This window comes from Prunus persica, chromosome G3 (genome assembly GCF_000346465.2).
Source record: "Prunus persica cultivar Lovell chromosome G3, Prunus_persica_NCBIv2, whole genome shotgun sequence".
In the NCBI taxonomy this organism is placed as follows: domain Eukaryota; kingdom Viridiplantae; phylum Streptophyta; class Magnoliopsida; order Rosales; family Rosaceae; genus Prunus; species Prunus persica.
Window position 1 is genome coordinate 13,654,146 of NC_034011.1, and position 19,005 is coordinate 13,673,150.

Consider the following 19,005-nt stretch of genomic DNA (forward strand, 5'->3'; position numbering starts at 1 on the left):
GTCTTCCTATGACAATTTACAGATTAGTTTTATTCAACTTGTCTAATTATTTAGCTATTAAAAGCCAATGAAGTCAAGATTTTTTAGCACTTTTACAGCTTGGAGAACAACTTTACCCTTTTAAAAGAAACAGATACTTTGTCTCCTGTGCCTTCCCATGGGACACACACAAAGCTAAAGCCTACTTGCAGCTCAAAGAGATGATCATATAGATGAAATAAAATAAGATATTCTTAACACTCACACCACAAATACAGCACCGGATTTGCTCAAGAAATAATATATAGCAGAGAAAATCCCAAAAAAGGAAAACCTTAAATTAGATAGATTTAAAGATTTGTTTTACTGGCCATATCATAAGATCCACAAACTCTGAGCATCAGTTGAGGATAGACATGAACTATAAAGATCATGCTTTTACTATTCTTCTCCCTAAATATATATACTTTTAACTCTTTATTTACCCTGGTTTGATATTCAAAAAACCTTTAATGTCTTTCTAACAGAAGGTTTTTGGGTGCATAAGTATGCAAACCATGGTAGTGGATTATCCATGCCAGTCGGTAGAGGACGCGAACTGATCATGTTACCGGCGAGTTGATCCCGAATGCTGAATTTCGAATCAAGATACCAGAAAAGACACAGCTGTATATAGTCCATGGAAGCCTGCTGGTACAAAGATGAGAAGTGATTTAAATAAGTTATTGATCAGTGACACAAGATAATGAAGAGTAAAAAGTGCAAATGTAAGAATAGATCAAACACCACTACTTGATATTTAAAATAACAATGTTTATTATATGTTACCACTTGAAAGCCAAATGAAAAGATAGCTACAAATTGACAGGCACCACTAGCTTAGTAAACTTATAAAACTTGATGCTAAGCAAGTGGAACAGAGCAGAGAATATTATTGAGGTCCACTCTCATATCTATTCAATAAGGACTGATGATGATGATGAAGAAGAAGTCATGCTGCCCCATTTTATTGATGTTGAAATCATTATAAAGCATACCTTTCACTCTCAGAACACAAAATATCAGACATGCTTTGTCTTTACATGGCAATTACAGCAAACGGACCACACAGTTTGCACTTGTTTGTGATTATTTCTTTATTTTCATTATGAAAAAAAGCATATGCTACAAAAATCGTAACATATCCAACTGAATCTATTGGAGCAGGTTATGCTAATGTTCTCTGGATGCAGAAAAAAGCTACCTGACTAAGAGAAATCATATATAAACAAGTAGGCCATTGAATTAAACTTACTTTGTTTTTACAAATTATCCATTAAAAAATGCATGCCATCTACTCATTATTTTTAAGAGACACTTTCAACAAGTTGTTTTATGAAATCATTATAAAAATTGCATGGGAAATAAATTAAGATAAGCAGCACTAGACTAATGTTCTTGGTGTGCAAGTTGCGACTGGTTTTATTTCATAACAAAGCTAAGCCTTGGAAACATAGAACAGAACCCAAATTGAAACGTCATGCGAAAGGGGAAGTGATAATAACAAAAAAAAAATTCTTCATTAAAAAAAAAACACACACACACACACACAAATTTTGCAACCATGCTTTATACTAATTCCCCTTTGCCAGCCTCCTTCTGTGTCTCTCAATGTTATTGTCAAGCCATATGAAATGGGAAGATAAACTATGGAAAAAATTCTACAACTTGCTTTGTCCTAATTACCACTGGCACTCACCGTCTCTGTCCCTCCGATGTTTTAGCAGTGTTTTTGAAGATGACATGCTTATTTTCGAAAGACATTGACAATATTAGTTGAAGAGTGATTCCCTTGTTGTCATCATTCAGTTTTCGACAGTTTTTTTGTCACACAATGCCAATAACTAGCATCCTGACATTAAAAAAGGACTTCAAAAGATTAGATTATCTATCATCAGGCACCCTTCCTTTGCAAACCGACTTTATAAGGCCATTTCGTACTCAAAACCAAAAGATGATCTCTTATTGAAAATCCCAAGCCAAAGAGAACATTATTTGAATATATAAACGATATCACTACTTGAACAATGAGAAATCATACCCAACAATAAATGCAAAAGTATCTTGCGCTGATAATCTGTTTATGAGAACTTAGCAAGGAGACTGAAACCAAGGACAGCATGCATCATCAATAAACAATGTTACGCATGAAAAGATAAATAATTCAATGGATTGGAAATACTTATCTTCAAAAGGAAGAGTTAGGATAGAATGAAGGTATCCATTGAGAAACTGACTGTGATTGTGAAGACAACACAAAATTTACAAGATGATGGGAGTGTTTATGAGTTGATGATGACAGACTAATCATGTTCTACTTGTAACTATTTGTAAAAAAAAAAATATATAAGTTAATCAAATAATGATAAACCGTTCTTTTCAGATTTTTATTTTTTATTTTTAAGAAACCTCTAAAAAATCCCTAGAAGGCTGAAAAGTAATACTTAATTACAGTCATGAAATGATGAAGGAAGCAGCAACAATTAAAATACAATTTGGTTACTTGCCAATGAGCTATGGAAAGGTTCTGCACCATTTGCAGTTGTTCTAAGATGTTAGTTGCGCACCATGATTGGATGGTTGTGAAAGTACAAAATAAGATCCAATCCACCATCCATTCATGTCCAGCCAGTAGCATGAGCCCACAATCAAGTTTCGACGTACAGTTTCTGGAAAGTAAACAATCTTCAATTAACTCTTTCGATAATCAGATTAGCTTGCAAGACTAAGGAACTACACAAAACTACATATAAGAAATAAATGCATTTATTCTCATAAGGTTTGCAATGTAGTCTGCCTGTTGCTTGTTGATTATTCCAACAACAAAGGACTATGCATACACCAGCTTAACATAGTTAACAACATGAGTTAAGATTCACAAATTGATATCTTCCTATCAACTTAATCAAACATCAACCCATATTCCTTCCTTCACGCTCTTTCGCCAACCACCGTAGGTATTTGACATTATCCAATGTATAAAATGAAAAGACCTGATTTTGATCACAGAGAGTCAATTACTCAATTCCAGAGGACACTTTTCCTATAAGAATTATGTTTTCAAAGAATTCAGGGTTCACTAACTTCACTTGCTGACCGAAAACATGAAACTCCTCAATAGTATTAGGTCTCCTCAGGGTAAAAAGTCTCATATGGTTAATAGAAAAAATTATAGTCACTGCAATGTTTGAATCAAACTGGCTGCCTCCTAGTATCCATAAACCCTAAACACAATGTCTTGGATTTCTTAAATGCACTTAAATGGCTGGAACCCCTACAAGGTCTGCTCAACAAAAAAACACATGTACCAATTATATTTTAACTGGCTAGGGTGGGGCAAGTTATGGAAAATTAAGCAAATAAGCACAAACCTAGCAGAACAAGAATTCAGAAGTCAAAAGGAATAAATTACCAACTACTCTAACAGCTGATAACAATAAGAGACTTACTTTTAATTTATGCCTTGGATTTCTTAAATGCAATTAATAAACCCCGTTCGCTCTATCTTTCACCGATGAAATATATTTACCACAAAGACTTAAAAGTACCATACATTCCAAGGTAAAAGTCCTGCATTGCCAGTGAGAGACAATTGTTTAACACTTACAAATGAAGTAATGGATGGCTGATGGATGAATTGATAGGAACTCTGAATCTATACTTCATCGAATAGTTAGAACTTATCCCATTTGGTTGAGCACTTGAGGAAGTGTACAACCATAGCCAAAAAGATAACCTCGAAAAGTTTAACAGACACTACGGGGCAAAACTAAATATGTGTAGAACACTATACTGAAATGTCCATCTTTTCAGATAATTGTACAGAAGTTAATCAACAATAATTGACAATTAATTAAACACAAAAGTCGACGAGAAACTCTGCAAAAGTGGAGGGAAGATTCCCAACCTTGGTGATATTTGCTCTGTTTTCTTATTCAAAAGTATATACAGAAAAAGATTAAGCAGTCCTTTTGCACAGTTATGTTAAGTTTTTTCCTTTTCCTTAAAACCAAGAGTTCCAGTTATATCACAAAAAATTAAAATTGTTTCATAATTAAATTGACCCTAAACCATGTTCTCCCTCTACATGCTTTCAATTTGTCTTCTTTCTCTTACAGTATAAACGTAAAAGATTTATAAATAATAATAAATAAATAAAATAAAAAGGGAACCTATTTCTTATATAGAAGAACAGAAAATTCCATGCCCTTCTGCTGTACTTGTAAAACCCAAGTTCCAAATGAGCCAGCATTTGCAGCAGCCATCAACCGTTTTGCCAACCAATGAAAGCAGTTTCACAGAAATCATTGAACTGCTACATGCGATCAGCATATTGACAGATAAACCATGATGACCCGCATAAGTTCCAGATTCAGACTGTTGTCTAATTCAAAAGATTTGTACCATGGAACACAGTTTTGGTTTGGAATCTTACCTCTGAGCTCACCAAAAAGGAAAAACCCATTTCTTCAATGCAGAAATGTCGGGAAAGAAGGATCCCGTGTTTGGTTATGGTTTCTATGCAAAATGGAACAAAACAAAGAAACCTCTGCTGTTTCAGGTTTCGGTCACAATGTCGGGAATAAAAAAAAGGTGGGAAAAAAAAAAGGTTGGGAAAAACAAATGCACCAGCCGGGAATCGAACCCGGGTCTGTACCGTGGCAGGGTACTATTCTACCACTAGACCACTGGTGCTTGTTGTTCAATTGCTCTTCTAAACCAAATAAGAAGAAATGAGCGTCGAGTTGGTGGGGAATGCTGGCATTTTCCTTTGTTTGGCCAAGGCGATGTTGAGACTCAGGTTTCCAGTCTAGTACCCTTCCTAAGGGTTTTCAACCATAGTTGTTCGTAAACTTATACCCGAGTTTCATTTTGATTCTTCAACAAATTTCCTATCATTTTGATCTTCCAAGTCTCTCATTCTTGCTATTAATTGGGTGTTAGTTGGATTGGTCACTTCAAACACATTCTGTCAATTTAAGTGGTAAAAACATCAATTTGAATACAAGTATCTTCTAAAATGACCCAGTATAAAAAAAATATATTCTAGAGCTTTTTCAATTGCATTTGTTTGAACTCATTTTTTTGAGTTTCTCTATGATGTAATTGCCTTTGGCTTTCTATTAATGAAACTTGATTCCGACAAAAAAACAAAAACAAAAACAAAAACAAAAAACAAAAAAAGACCTATCTACCCATTTCACCCAAATTGGAACCATAATTCACCTATCTATCCCAGGCTAAGTCCCTTAACATTTCAATGTGGGACAAACACTCTCAACACTTTTAACCGAATGCTTACTGTTGTGCAACTGCTCAAGGTCGTGGATTGGAAAGACACTCTGCATGTATTTTCTTCTTTTTCTTTTTCTTTTTTTCTCTTTCTTCTCAGAGAACATTTCAGAGAGTTGTGTTTGAGGTGGTTATGAAAACTGCATTTTTACCCTTTGTGTTGTATGTTCATAGAAAATAATATGAACTCAAATCTGCTATAACATGTCCTAACGCTACTTGAGCACAAAAATGAACAAACGATTTGTATTAAAAGAATATAAATAGTCCTGATGTTTGTCCGAGCACACATAAGCAGAACAAACAAATCAAACTATCATTATGATACATGAACTGCAACTAATCATCTACCAACTCTAATTATATCTGATCCAGACAAAGATAATGAAGAAGATAAGGAATTTTTCATGTCTTCAAATGTAGGGTGTCCCTGTCCTCCCATGTTCCAGCGATAAGTAGACCACATTGGAGTTGTTCTAATGTTGTGCAGCAAATTTACATTCATCCCTTCCCCTTCAGATTGATCATCAATGGCATCACTTGCCCCTTCAAGTACCTTCATAACTTGCCTCATTGTTGGCCTTCTATGAGCTTCAGGATGTGCACAAAGCAAACCCAAATGAAGCAATCTCTCAACTTCCTCAATGCTATATCCACCTTTAGTCTTCAGCCTCTCATCAAGAGCAAAGGCCAATTTACTCCTCTCCATTAGCCTCCAAACCCAATCAACCAAGCCTGGCTGCCCGGCTTCAATCGGTCTCCGGCCACACACCACCTCCAGTACTAGTATCCCAAAACCAAACACATCAACCTGAGGTGAGGCTCGCCCGGTTCTAACCACTTCTGGTGCCATGTACCCTGCGGTCCCAACGACTTGAGTGGTGGCGGTCATTTCCCCATGTTGGTGCATTCGAGCCAATCCGAAATCCCCCAACCTAGCATTCATATCCTTGTCAAGTAGCACATTGCTTGCCTTGATGTCTCTATGCAAAACCTTAGATTCCCAACCCTCATGCAAATACAATATCCCAGAAGCCACATCCTTCAAGACCTTAATTCTCTCTTCCCAACTCAACATATTGCTCTCAAACAGCCTCTTGTCCAAGCTCCCATTTTCCATGTAATCATAAACCAAGATCAGGCTACCCTTCTCTTTTTTACACCAACCTCTCAATCCTACCAAATTCCTATGCTTCAATCTTCCCAAGCTTGAAACCTCAGCCAAGAACTCTTTCAACCCATGTTCACTCTCATGTGAAATTCTTTTAACTGCAACTTCTACTCCTGCTAAAAGCCCTTTATAGACCTTCCCATTCCCCCCCATCCCAATCACATTTTTCTCTGCAAATCTCTCCGTTGCTTTTCGAATCTCTTCGTAATCAATCCGGTGAGGCCAATAATACATTTCCCAATCTTCAATTTCCTCCATCTCCTCCCCTTTTTTCCCCTTCCTCCTCTTTCTCCTCACCAAAACCACATACACCAAGACCACACACCAAACAACTAACACACCCCCCGCACTAACCCCCACAATGAACCCTTTTGATCCAAAAGCAGAGTCCCCTGAAGCCACAAACGAAGGCAAATTCTGAGTCACCAAACCGTCACCAATCGAAAAATTTGAATTACTAAAACTCCAAGCCAATATCCTATGGCTCTCAACCAATGCTCCAGTTGCTCCACAAAACCCCACATACATTTCATCCAAAAGAACCCCAGAAAGATCCACAACCTCGCTTATCAACGGCTTCCTAGGCTTTTTCACACCAGCAAGAGCCATGGTGACATTAATTTTTAAATCCAAAAAATCAATCCACACTTGATAATTGACCCCATTGTTAAGCTTCAACTCATTGAAATCCTCATCAAACTCACCACTCCAATACCCTGCAGTGTATGAAGCATTAGATGTAAGTGAGTTCAAGTTCACACCAACATGGTTATCATCAGGATCCTGGAATTCCTGGTTTTTGAACACATCAAATTCAACACCAAAAATATGGTTATTGGGGTCACCATTATTGGTGAAGTTGAAAACACCCAAATGCTGAGCTGAGCTTGCACCGGCTAGACCTGGCAAGGGTAAGAAGACAAAGGCAAAACCATGGCCAGGAAGGAGGTTTTTGAAGGGTGCAAGGGAGAAAATGAAAGAGGTTGAGAAGGGAAGTGGGGTTGAACTTGAAGAGTTGGAGGGTTTTGTGGGGATTTTTTGAGGGTACAAGGCGCGTCCCAAAGAGAAGGTGGTGGTGTCATTTGTGAGGCTGAGAATGGAAGATTGGATTGTGGCGTTTCCATAGAGACTGAGGCTGGTGGAGTTGAAGTTGGTGTTGAAGATGAACTCTGTGGTGCCTGAAACTGAGTTTGAGCTGAGGATTGCTATGATTAGTATGCCCCAAGTGTTGAGGAAGACAGAGAGGATTTGAGAAGACATTTGTGAAAGAGGGAAATTTCAGAGAACACTGATTTTTTGTAAGGAAATAAGAACATCGGCTCTAGCCGCCTTTCGTCGAGAGTGTTCAAATCTCATATACTATAGTTTGTATGTTGTGTTGTGGAAACCAACCAAAAAAGAACCTGTATTTCAAAACAAGCTTGTTTCTTGGAAACATGCTCTTGTTTTTGTTTGGAACATCCTTTTTCTTTTTTTTGTTTGAAACATCATCATGGTCATAGGGTACTTTTTTTAATTTTATTATGATATTTGAAGGTACCTTAATTGACTTCTTTGGTGAAAAGGTACGTGTAATTGCACTTGTGTCTAGGAAGATATTTGTGTATTTTTGCTAACATGTAATTGCTAAATGTATCTTAAAAAGTGGTTTTTGTTTTCGTGTTATTGGCTAGATTTTCTGGACACAATGTATCACGTTTGAGATGGTCTTAGTCTCCCAGACAACAGATCATGGTCATAAATTGCAGCCTGCAAATTGTTAATGGGAATATTTGAATTTGAAGGAACCTTTATTGACTTTCTTGCCCATTGACGGCTTGCATACGGAAAATCAAACAAGTTGTGATTTTGACCTTGCGATCAAGAAATGAAGAGTGGTAATGTCCATTCAATCTAGTTGTATTAGAGTTGTGTCAAAATTCAAATCTGCAGATAGGATTTTGATACTTGTTTAGCACTTTATTTGTGGAAAAGATAAATTCAAAATATCCAAGCTACGAAGGTATGTAGAAATCATCGCAATGCTTTGTTTGTAATTCTTTCATATGTAACAGTTATAAATTTGCTGCTCATCGCACGAGGACAGTCTCTGAACAAAATTTTCTTAGTCAATCTCCCGGCCGGCATGCGGCTATCTGCACTGGAGGATTACCTTCTAGAGAAATGTAATGTTTAAAGATAAAATCGATGAAGATGTCCTCTTTCGAGTACCCGGTTTACTGTAAACTAATTGTTGAAAATAATATATTCCAAGTATAGATGTCTAGATCCTTCAACACCCTAAAAAAAACTTCAGATAGTATTTGATTCTTTAAACACATGTTATAAACTGTTTCATTCTTTAAAATAATTGTTGGAAAACTCTTTATTCCGGTTTGAAATGAAGCTATCATTTCAATGTTTTGAAGTTCAACATATTTTGTTTTATTTCTTCTGCAAATGCAAAGAGAGAGACCTGTTAAAACGAAGGATAACCCGTCACCCTAATGTCAGGAAAAGCAACACATCAAATTAAATAAAGAGAAATTTTGATTTACATTATGAAGAATTTTGTATGTACGAAAAAAATTTGCTACAAACAGAATAACAGATTCATTCTGAAATGGCTTCCAGAGGGATTTGGACTTATATGTTGGTCAGTATATAGAACATGGTCTAAAGCAAAATCCACTTCTTCAAAATTGGCCATTCAGATCAGATAAGTTATCTACCAAGTAAAATAGTGGAACTAAAGAAAGACTATCTCTTACACATGTGATCACTGTACAGGGAACAATACCATATTGGAGAGGAGCTTGGCTCCTTCTGTGTGTTTGTGTGTGTGTGTTTTACGAGGTTAACGGTTCCAGAGATTCAGCTCCATGAAAAAATATGTATACTTCCATAGCTTATCCACCTCAATGCCAAGAAGCAAATGTTGGATTTTCTGTCCCTTGCTTCCCAGGTCTATTCTTGTCAAGTCGTGCTCGCCGAGCATGTTCTTGGATCCGACGGTCATGTTCTTTAAGCATCTTATCAACATTGTTCGACGAAACAAGTAAAGGACCAGACACATAAATTTTGTTTCCCTTCGGCCCACGACCATGCTGAAAAGAATTTTGAAGAATAATTTAGGTTCAGCTAACAAAAACTGAGAATAATTATTTGTGAAATGAAATTAGAAAATTTTATTAAGAAAAACGAAACTAACCATATTTGGTTCTTTAATGCAGGCTTTCTCATCTTCCATCTGACGAGACCTAGCAATTCTCTGTGCATAATGCATCCGCTCCTGATTTTTTGTGGATTCCACCACATCAAATGACCCAGGAACCCCGCCAACTTGTTTTGTTGTTTCTGGCCCTGACGGACCAGGTTTCTCTTGTTGGTCTTCAGACAACGCAGTCCTAGCCAATACTAAACCAGATAATTTTGACAAGTTGGCTCTATTTGAACTCATAAGAGAATCATTACATTCCTTCCCAGACTTGGGCCATCCGGGCCCATGGACTAGTGGTCCCGAAACTGAACTCCTCTTATTGTGGTGCTCCAATAAATCTTTTCTAGCGTCTTTATCTGTTCGCAAATGTTTAGTTGGATCAACCAGAAAACCAGAAACAGCTTCCTCCCTGTGAGGGTTGAACATTTCACTTCGCATCTTTTGGTTAGAATGGCCTTGTCTTCTCTGTAGTTAGAGAGCAAATGATGTCAGAAAGAACTAAAATGTATGTAAACAGAGAATAGAAACCTCTGTTATCAAATAAAGACCAGAGAAATTAAAGTTATTTGCAAATATTGGAAGAAAAAACCTCCATGGCACTGAACATAGACTAGAGAAACATGAACCGAAAAATTAATTTTTCCTAAAGCATGTCTTAACAAGTTTTATGTAAATGTGCATCCAAGCAATTTTGTAAAAACCTTCCGTTAATATGAACACACAATATCGGAATAACAGTTCATAAATTCCTCCTCCTGCAAACAGATATAAGCTACTTGATTTTTAAGTGTATCTAGACACTCAGTACAAATGGCAATCTAGGCCAGTAGCCCTCCAATGTGATTTACTTAAATACAAGCCCTCAGATCCCTAGTTATTTCTGCTAATATCAGATATGAATTTCAAATGTTGTAAATTTAAAGATCCACAACCCTGAAACAATTGTAAGTTGTAAGTGAAGGATTCGCTGCTTGGAAAAATACAAAAGACAAGAAGCCCAAAATAGAGATGATTAAGCCATCAACACATTCACAAGTACAAAATGTAGAAAAATAAGAAGTCCAAGAGTTCAGAGAGGGGGCCATGTTCTATTGGCAGTCACCACAAAACTCGGCCTAGCATGGCACAAAAATTAAGAACTCATTTGGTAACAATTCTGTATTTGGTTTTAATTTTTTATCAAAGATGTAGTAAACAGAGAGAATGGTAAGAAGGATAATAGATGTGCGGGAGGGAGGACAAAATATATATGAAATGATTCATAAAAACGAAAAACAAGAACAATTCTCAATCGGCTTTTCTTAGGTTTTAGTTTTAAGGATTTCCTTCATTTGTTCATCACATGTCTCCTATCCCATCTGATCTCCCTCTCTCCTCTTCCCATATATTTTTCCTCAACCAAAAGATAAAACTAAAAATCAAACACACAAACACTGTCAAACGGGCCCTAAGTTATCTGACTCATGCGCAAAGTAAAAATACTCAAAACAAAAGTCAAGCCAACCAGCACTGTTGCAAACTGCCATAATTTTTCATCTGAACGGCTTGAATCAGTAGACAGATAATCTTAGACAGCAGAGTCAAAAGTTCCAATCCAACGCTCAAAATTCCAAAATAAGTTCAAACATCATTTTGCATACAAAATTACGATTTCAATTTTCACCAGAACTTACAAAAAAATCTTTTGGTCTTTGGTAGTTCACTTCAATGTCAAACAAGATCAGACTTTAAACCAAATTGAAACACCAAGATTCAAAACTTATTTGAAGTTACCTGGACTGACGCAATTAACTCAGCATTAGCATTTGTTCCTGAAATTGCTGGAGGTTGTGGTCTCCAGCCCAGGTCTACCTTCTGACCCTTTCCTCCAATTGCTCCTTTCCTAAAAGAAGTGCACAAACAAAGATTAACCTTTGCATCATCTTTGTCCAAAAGAGTATTAAGAATAAGATGTACCTTCTAGCTTCTTCCTCTCGCAATTTGGCATCAATCTCTTTGCTGGGAGGGTACTTGGGTAAACTTGAAGGATCACAGGGAAGAGGCTTTGTGGTGAAGAACTGTAGAAACAAAAATATATTAAAACAATTTCGAGGAAGAGGCTTTTTGTAACTACTAACTAGGAGTAAAATGAAAATTAAAACAAAAACATATATACATATATATAAATTTCCTAAATTTCCAGGGTGAAAAATATGAATTTAAGAATGCCTGCAAACATTTAGGAATCTCATATATCAGCATTTCGCATTACTTTTGTTGCAGTTTTTACAAAATAAATCCTGCACACCTCACTCTCAAGAGCAATAGCAGCAGTTCCTCGATCAGTAGGATCAACAGAAAGTAAAATTTCCATAAGATGCACCGCAGCAGCAGGAAGGTCCTTAAAAGTCTCTGCCAAGCATCTTCTATAAGGTTGTGGAGGCTTGATCACTGTTGAATTTCGTAAGTGCAATTTACGCCAATACTCCTCAGATGGCGAACCACAGAGCTTGAAAATTTTATGCAATTGTTCAACCTACAACAAGAAAATACAAAATTAATAGACACCATCTGAATATCATACTATTATGATACATTTAATGAAAGACTGATCAAAATATTTCTTTACATATGTGTTTATGTGTATCTGTCAGAAGACACGAGAAGAAGAAGAGGAAGTTCACTTTAATGTGAAACAGACAGTGAGGAGAAATGTAACTGGAAGAACAAGAATTGTTGCCTATGCCTCACACTAACCCATGGAACATGTCAAACACATGCCACGGACATAAGCTTGCTACCAAATAAACAGTAGAAATACATCCCTGAGAAACATCAAGACCATAAAATCAACTTAAAGTTTCTGGTGTAGTTAATTCGGGGGTAGGGTGGGGGGATATGAGCATATATGGTCCAATCTGAAACTTCCTGAAATAAGTTGTCATCATATCATAACAATGATTAGTTGCGTACGATCAAAGAATTGGGCATAATTAGTCATATACTCAATATCATCTGCAATTTTGAAATAAAAATCAAGAACTCAGAGATCTTTCAGTTCTATTCTCATTTTATAATGATTTAGTCTGTAATAATTTTATAAGAATATGAAAGCAGTCAAATAATAATTCGATGTGGGCCATAAGGGCATGAAGAACGCATGGATTTCAGGGGGTAAAATTCTTAAATATCTTACCTCTGTTTTTCCAGGCAGGATAGGCTTTCCAGAATACAATTCTCCTAGTATGCAACCCGTACTCCATAAATCCACTGCAACCCCATATTTAGAGGCTCCAAGTAGAAGTTCTGGAGGTCGATACCAAAGAGTCACCACACGGCTCGTCAATGGAACACTGTGATGAGGATCATAAAAGCTTGCCAAGCCAAAGTCCGCAATTTTCAAGATGCCACTGTTGTCAATTAGAAGATTTGACCCCTTTATGTCACGATGCAAAACACCATGACTATGACAGTGATCAAGTCCACTTAGAAGTTGCTTCATGTAACATTTGACCTAAAATGAAAATTTTAAAATAAAAAAACCCTAGAATTAGATATCAAGTAACAGGCTAAGTAAACCTTAAATTACTTTCTGTGATAATCGATTACACAGGGGCCTCTTTTCCATTCTGTGTTAATAGGCTATTATATTTGCACAGATATATGGTAGAGGGTGCATTAAAAATGCTCTATCCACATTTCTCCTTTAAAAGACAGTACCACAAAGATAAGAACTGTAAGATAACTGTAAAAGCAATAGACTACCTGAGGTTCAGAGAACTTAATGCTTGGGCTTGATCCAAGTCCTGTAAGATCATGTTCCATATATTCAAAAACAAGGTACAAGCTGCTAGATGTCCGTGCTGTGATCAATCCTTGCAACTTTATTATATTAGGATGATCAAGCCTACGCAAGAAAAGGATCTCTCTTGCCATAAACTTGACACTCTCAGGATCAAGATTATCAAATCTGACTTTTTTTAAAGCAACAAATGTATCGTTCAAGACATCACGAGCCTTGTAAACACTACTATAAGTTCCTTGGCCGATCTGAAAGATGGAGATGCCACAACATGCACACAAAAAAAGGCAGGAACTGATAAATACCAACACGAACAAGAGTAATTAATCAAACAATCGAAGTAACTAGCAAAGAATTATCATATCATTTAGAAGACAGACCAATTTTTTTCCAGTTCTAGTAAGTTTATTCCCTACACACTGCAATATTATAAGATACATCTCGTAACAAGTAAAGAATCAGACATACTTTATTTAACTTCTCGAAAGTATCAGCACGCCGTGGTATCCATCCATTGATAGCTTCACCGGCAGCTGCAGAGAGCCAAGCTGGCCATCCTGCAGCAACTTGCTCAGCCACTGTAGCATTCACAATTCTTGAACCCGGATGATCCAGAACAGCAACATCAGCCTTCTCTATCTTCTTACTCTTATTCTGATCATACAATCGCATTGAACCACTGACTTTCTTATCCATCAACATAACTTTCACATCACCACCACCACCCAATTTATCTTTAGTCCAAACCGCCTCCTTTCTTTTTGAAGAATTCAACCGCGAAGCCTTCCTCTCCGAGCGTTGCTTACTCAAACTCGAAGATGATCTTTTTGGTGGGCTTTCCCGGCTATCTTCAACGGCCGAAGGCTTGGAACATATTAAACCCATTTTGCTATATAAACAAAAATACACACCCCCACAAAACCCTCCTTGACAAGCAAAATCTACCACTCGAAAGCAATCCAAACCTTCACAAAACCTCCTTCTTTACCCAACTCCATTAGAAAGAATCTAAGGGATAGTGAACTATGCATAACCTTCCCAAAACCTCATCCTTCACATGACAAACATTTGACTCAACTTCACACCTCCAATAAACTTCTATTATTTGAAAATTTCAAATTTACCCAATACAAAAATTGCCAAATTCAACAGGACCCTTAAAGATACGAACTTGCAAAAGAATCCCGATTTATTTTAGAAAATTTAAAATAAAATAAAAAAGTGAGCAAACCCAGAAAATTATAGGCTCTGCTTAGTGCTATGGATTACAACTACACTAAGTGTATGTATGAAAATTTTGGAATAAATGAGACGAATAAATACATAATACCTTGAACAGTGAAAGCCCAGAGAAGCGATTGAGAAATCGATTGACAAAGGCTTGAATTACCAAGAAGGACTGGCTTTGTGTGGTTTTGGGTTGATTGTTCAACGCGTATTCAAAAGTTAAATATTTATAATTAAAATTTTAAATAATAGGGGACGGCAATTGCCGGCTATTTTCTCAGTCAACAAAACACACACACAGAGCACAGCACAAACACTCTCTCTCTCTCTCTCTCTGTGGAAAAACAGTTGAAGTCGGTTGCGTTCAAGATGCTCAATGGGGTTGTCTGGCACTTGAATGTTTACATTAACGCGTTTTTATTGAAGTCCGTCCCCGGTTCTTAACGAATAGCGACCTTCAATAATAAATAAATGAAAAATCATAGTTACCTTCTTTCCTTCTTTTTACCTTGCGATATTTTCATTTTTTTTTTCAAATTTGGTCTCTATTTTTTTCAAATTTGCTATTTACAATCTTAAGACAATTCAAAATTCTATCAACTTCATTCTATTAATTTGATGTGATTTTGGAAACAACAACTCGTTTGTTTTTCAGAAAAATACTTTCTAGAAATTGCCAAGTCATCTTATAGAGAAATCAAGCTATAAAGAATTTGTTCAGTTTTTTTTCTTTCTGAAGATCAGTCTAAAACCCACATTGACCATTTTCGGTAATTCTCGAGTGAATTTTATGAAACAAGTTTTTAGTTGTGCATTAGAATAATTCGAGACAAAAAAATACTCATGTTAGGTGCGGTTGGTGACCCCATCTTTGAAAACTTATATCTCTCATTATAGCTCATGGTTATGTGCAACTTATTCTCTATTATTATAAAGCCAGACCATAATCTATTAATCTATGGTCACCAAAAAACATTATGACAAAAATGTCCACAAACCAAATATAGTGAGACATCCAATAGTCTACAAAAGGTTATTATTGTATTTTTAAAACAAAAACAAAAAAATTTGCCTCTAACAAAGTCACTTTTAAGATTTTTTAAAAAAATAAAGGTTAACCTATGAGGGTAGATTGCATACATTTATTGAGGTTGATTTTGTCATTTGCATAAATTTTTTATTTACGAAATCATTAATTTTTGAACGAACAATCAACGAAAAGGATTTTTGTGAAAATAATTTGAAATCTCAAGGGGTGCTCATGTAAGTTTTGAAACTTCAAAAAATTTTATGAAAATACCAAAAATCTCATAGCGTGTTGATGTAAATAACTCTTATAAACACTAATACTATACATGAAATTTTCTCATTTTCCAATTATCACCAAGATTTCACCATAAAAAGAAAAGCATTTTAATTATCACCAAGGTTTTGTCTGCTAGCTTGGTTGAATATAATTGGTCATTTAACTTATTGGGACACTTTGAAAAGGAGAACCAACCAAAAGCATACAAATGAGTCGTATTCTTGACTTAAGTTCACAAATTTCTTGGTTAGAAAATCGAAAGAAAGAAACAAGGATCAATATGAACTCAACCCACACTACTTTCGGCTTTGATAGTAGGGCCAAAAGAAAATCTTTGCAAGCCTTTGTTGATATCCGAAATTGAATTCAATTTAGAAAGAAGAATTGTGGAGTCTTCAGCAGGATTAGGGGGTTGTGGACCTTTGGAAAGAGAGATCTTCGGTCACAAGGTCATCCTGCAAAAGAAGGATGGAAGAGGCAATCATCAAGCTTCGGGTACCGGTGTGGTACCTGCCGAAAGCTCTTCGATGCTTAAGTTAGCAAGTGTGGGGTACACAGAAATTTTAATAGAGTAATAGTAAAGGTGAAAAGTAGTTATCTTTTTACCTGGGCACTATTCCTCTTTTATAGAGAAATGAAAGTGGGAGTTTACACAAAATTTCGATGTGGGACTTTGTGCAAATCACAGTGGTAGCGACATGTTTCCAAGGCTTAGGTTTTGTAGTTGAGAGCTTCGGCAATCGCCTTGGGCAAACAATTGCCACATCTAAGAAAGGTGTCTTTGGAAGCTGAGATCATGATGGTGTCATAAGTGTTCAGGGATTCCTAGAAATGTCTTGCCTTTGGCAGGCTATGGGTATGTCTGTGCGGTGGTCTCCAATGTAGAATGTGCTTGGTTGATTATGGTATAAACAATAGTCCCCCAAGTTGCCAATCAAGAAGTGGCTTCTGGGTTGGGAACTTGTAAAATATCGAATAATTATACCGAGTGTTTCGGCATGGTAGATGCCGTAGGCAGTCCCCCAAGTTTGCAAGCTAGGAGTCATTTCAACAAGGAAGTAACTCGATTAAGTCATTGAGTGGACATCGAGCAAGTAGGCAAGCGATCGAACGATCAGCACGAAGCCTACCGATTGGTAAGGGTTGCGCGAGTGGCTCAAAGGAATCCCCCCCCCCCCCCCCCACACGATCGACACAATCGATCAATAGGGGTTGCATGAGTTGCGTCAACAGACTTCCCCCCACAGGATCGGCATGGAGACTACCAATCTGTTGGGGGTTGCTCGAGTCACGCAAGAAACTTCCCCTCACACGATCGACACGGAGCTTGCCAATCAATAAGAGGTTGCACAAGTCGCGTAAGAGACTACTCCCTACACGACCAACACGGAGCATGCCGATCGGTAGAGGATTAAGCGAGTCATACAAAGGACTTCTGCCCACATGATCGGCATAGAGCCTATCGATCGATAAGGAGTTGTGCGAGTCACACAAGAGACTTTCCACCACAAGATCGGTATGGAGCCTAAAGATCGGTAGAGGATTACTAGTTGTGCAAGAGACTACTGCCTTTTACACGATCGACATGGAGCCTACTGATCTGTTGGGGTTGCTTGAGTCGCGTAAGAGACTTCCCCTCACATGATCAGCACAGAGCCTGTCGATCGGTATGGGGTTGCGTCAATCGCGTAAGAGACTGCCCCCCACATGATGAACACGAAGCTTGTTGATCTGTAGAGGGTTACGCTAGTCGCGCAAGGGAATTCTCCCTACACAATCAGCACGGAGCCTATCGATTGATAGGGAGTTGGGCGAGGCGCACAAGAGACTTCCCCCCACACGATCGATACGGAGCCTGCCAATTAGTAGGGGATTGTGCTAGTTGTGCAAGAGACTACCCCCCCCCACACAATCGGCATGAAGTCTACGGATCAGTAGGGGGTTGCGTGAGTTGTACAAAGAAATTGCCCCTACATGATCGGCATGGAGCCTACCCATCAGTTGGGGGTTCTGCATGTGATCTAGCAATTATTTTTGTGCTTTGTGTCGTAGTCGTATTGGTGTGGCCGAATGTGAACAAACGTCATTGGTGTGGAAACCGAGGCGTTCGTGGGCACAATTTGTAACACAATAATGAACATAGTGCGTAAGTCGAGGCGTCACTAGTGTGTAAAGGTATAAAAGCTCGTTGATAGGTTGAAGCAAATATACTTGGTGTTTGGAGAGCGATTTTAAGAGAGTGAGTTGGGCAATTTCCGATGAGTGGTCTAGGCTGCAACGACGATTTTTGACGAAAGGGGATCTCCTGATTGCATAACAAAGTCAAAATAAAATGCAAGATGGAGTGACCATTTTCTCTCCAGAGTTGTGTTTCCTCCTTTGAGTTGGAGAAGATTACCTCCTCAAGTCTCAGTTTCTTTTCTCCTTTTCTAAATAGGTTTATTCTTTCCAAAAGCCAAATGCTCATTTTTCTCTCTCTGCCGCACCTTATTTTTATTTTCCTCCTTAGTTTGGGTTTTTTTTTGGCATTCCTATTATTCATCTACTTCCTAAATAATTATTATTTTCTTTATTTTTGGACAATTCCCTTTGACTTATAAATACTAAACCTTAACCTAAGGCTGGGGGTTTTATTTTCTTTTTCCGAGAGACATAGCGCATAAAGCGGAGAGAGAGTTTTCGTGAAAAGAAGTTAACAACCTAGAGTTGCTATGGTGCAGAGATCAAATCTTCAATTGGTTTTTCTTTTCTATGACACTATTTATCATGGTTTTCTTTTATTAAAGTTGTCACGAACTAATTGTTTTTTGCTAGGCCTACGATGTAGCCTAGCCATGAATACTCAATTTCTCAGTCAATGTTAATTTCAAGTATTTTCTCATGTTGAGTATCTATTACTATGCTTAATGCTTTGAATGTTTGGCCAACATTTAATTTTTTTGATGCTAAATTGACGATAGGGATATCCAATTTGGGGTTGCTTCTTGTAATGGATGTCATGGGTTACATGA

At 37.3% G+C, this 19,005-nt stretch overlaps 2 protein-coding genes, 1 long non-coding RNA gene and 1 other non-coding gene across 7 annotated transcripts; all 4 read right to left on the reverse strand.

Moving 5' to 3' along the window:
* On the reverse strand, positions 210–4,848 carry LOC109947787. Of its 4 annotated transcripts, XR_002270551.1 has the most exons (6): positions 4,454–4,847; positions 4,191–4,330; positions 3,468–3,588; positions 2,060–2,687; positions 1,718–1,870; positions 210–666 (listed from the first exon to the last, which is right to left on the reverse strand). It is a non-coding gene; the product is annotated as an uncharacterized LOC109947787 (long non-coding RNA). The 4 variants fall into 4 exon arrangements; XR_002270549.1 differs by having other exon boundaries at positions 210–669; positions 4,191–4,848; XR_002270548.1 differs by having other exon boundaries at positions 4,191–4,847.
* On the reverse strand, positions 4,643–4,713 carry TRNAG-GCC. The gene has a single exon. It is a non-coding gene; the product is annotated as a tRNA-Gly (tRNA).
* On the reverse strand, positions 5,543–8,239 carry LOC18765976 (probable L-type lectin-domain containing receptor kinase VII.2). Its single transcript, XM_007198815.2, has one exon. The coding sequence runs from the start codon at positions 7,739–7,741 to the stop codon at positions 5,654–5,656; it is 2,088 nt and encodes a 695-aa protein (XP_007198877.1). The 5' UTR covers positions 7,742–8,239; the 3' UTR covers positions 5,543–5,653.
* LOC18766120 (probable serine/threonine-protein kinase At1g54610) lies at positions 8,993–15,079 on the reverse strand. The gene is made up of 8 exons (XM_007198764.2): positions 13,930–15,079; positions 13,425–13,709; positions 12,856–13,173; positions 11,968–12,195; positions 11,637–11,737; positions 11,454–11,562; positions 9,672–10,145; positions 8,993–9,567 (listed from the first exon to the last, which is right to left on the reverse strand). The coding sequence occupies exons 1-8, from the start codon at positions 14,344–14,346 to the stop codon at positions 9,379–9,381; spliced, it is 2,121 nt and encodes a 706-aa protein (XP_007198826.1). The 5' UTR covers positions 14,347–15,079; the 3' UTR covers positions 8,993–9,378.

Bases quoted from the DNA above. Each gene is read 5' to 3' on its own strand.
- LOC18766120 (XM_007198764.2), bottom strand. From the start codon at position 14,346: ATGGGTTTAATATGTTCCAAGCCTTCGGCCGTTGAAGATAGCCGGGAA. The intron at 13,174-13,424 runs GTAGTCTATTGC...TTTTCATTTTAG, and splicing joins TTAAGTTCTCTGAACCTCAG to GTCAAATGTTACATGAAGCA. The intron at 10,146-11,453 runs GTAACTTCAAAT...CTCTAACTACAG, and splicing joins AGTTAATTGCGTCAGTCCAG to AGAAGACAAGGCCATTCTAA.
- LOC18765976 (XM_007198815.2), bottom strand. From the start codon at position 7,741: ATGTCTTCTCAAATCCTCTCTGTCTTCCTCAACACTTGGGGCATACTA.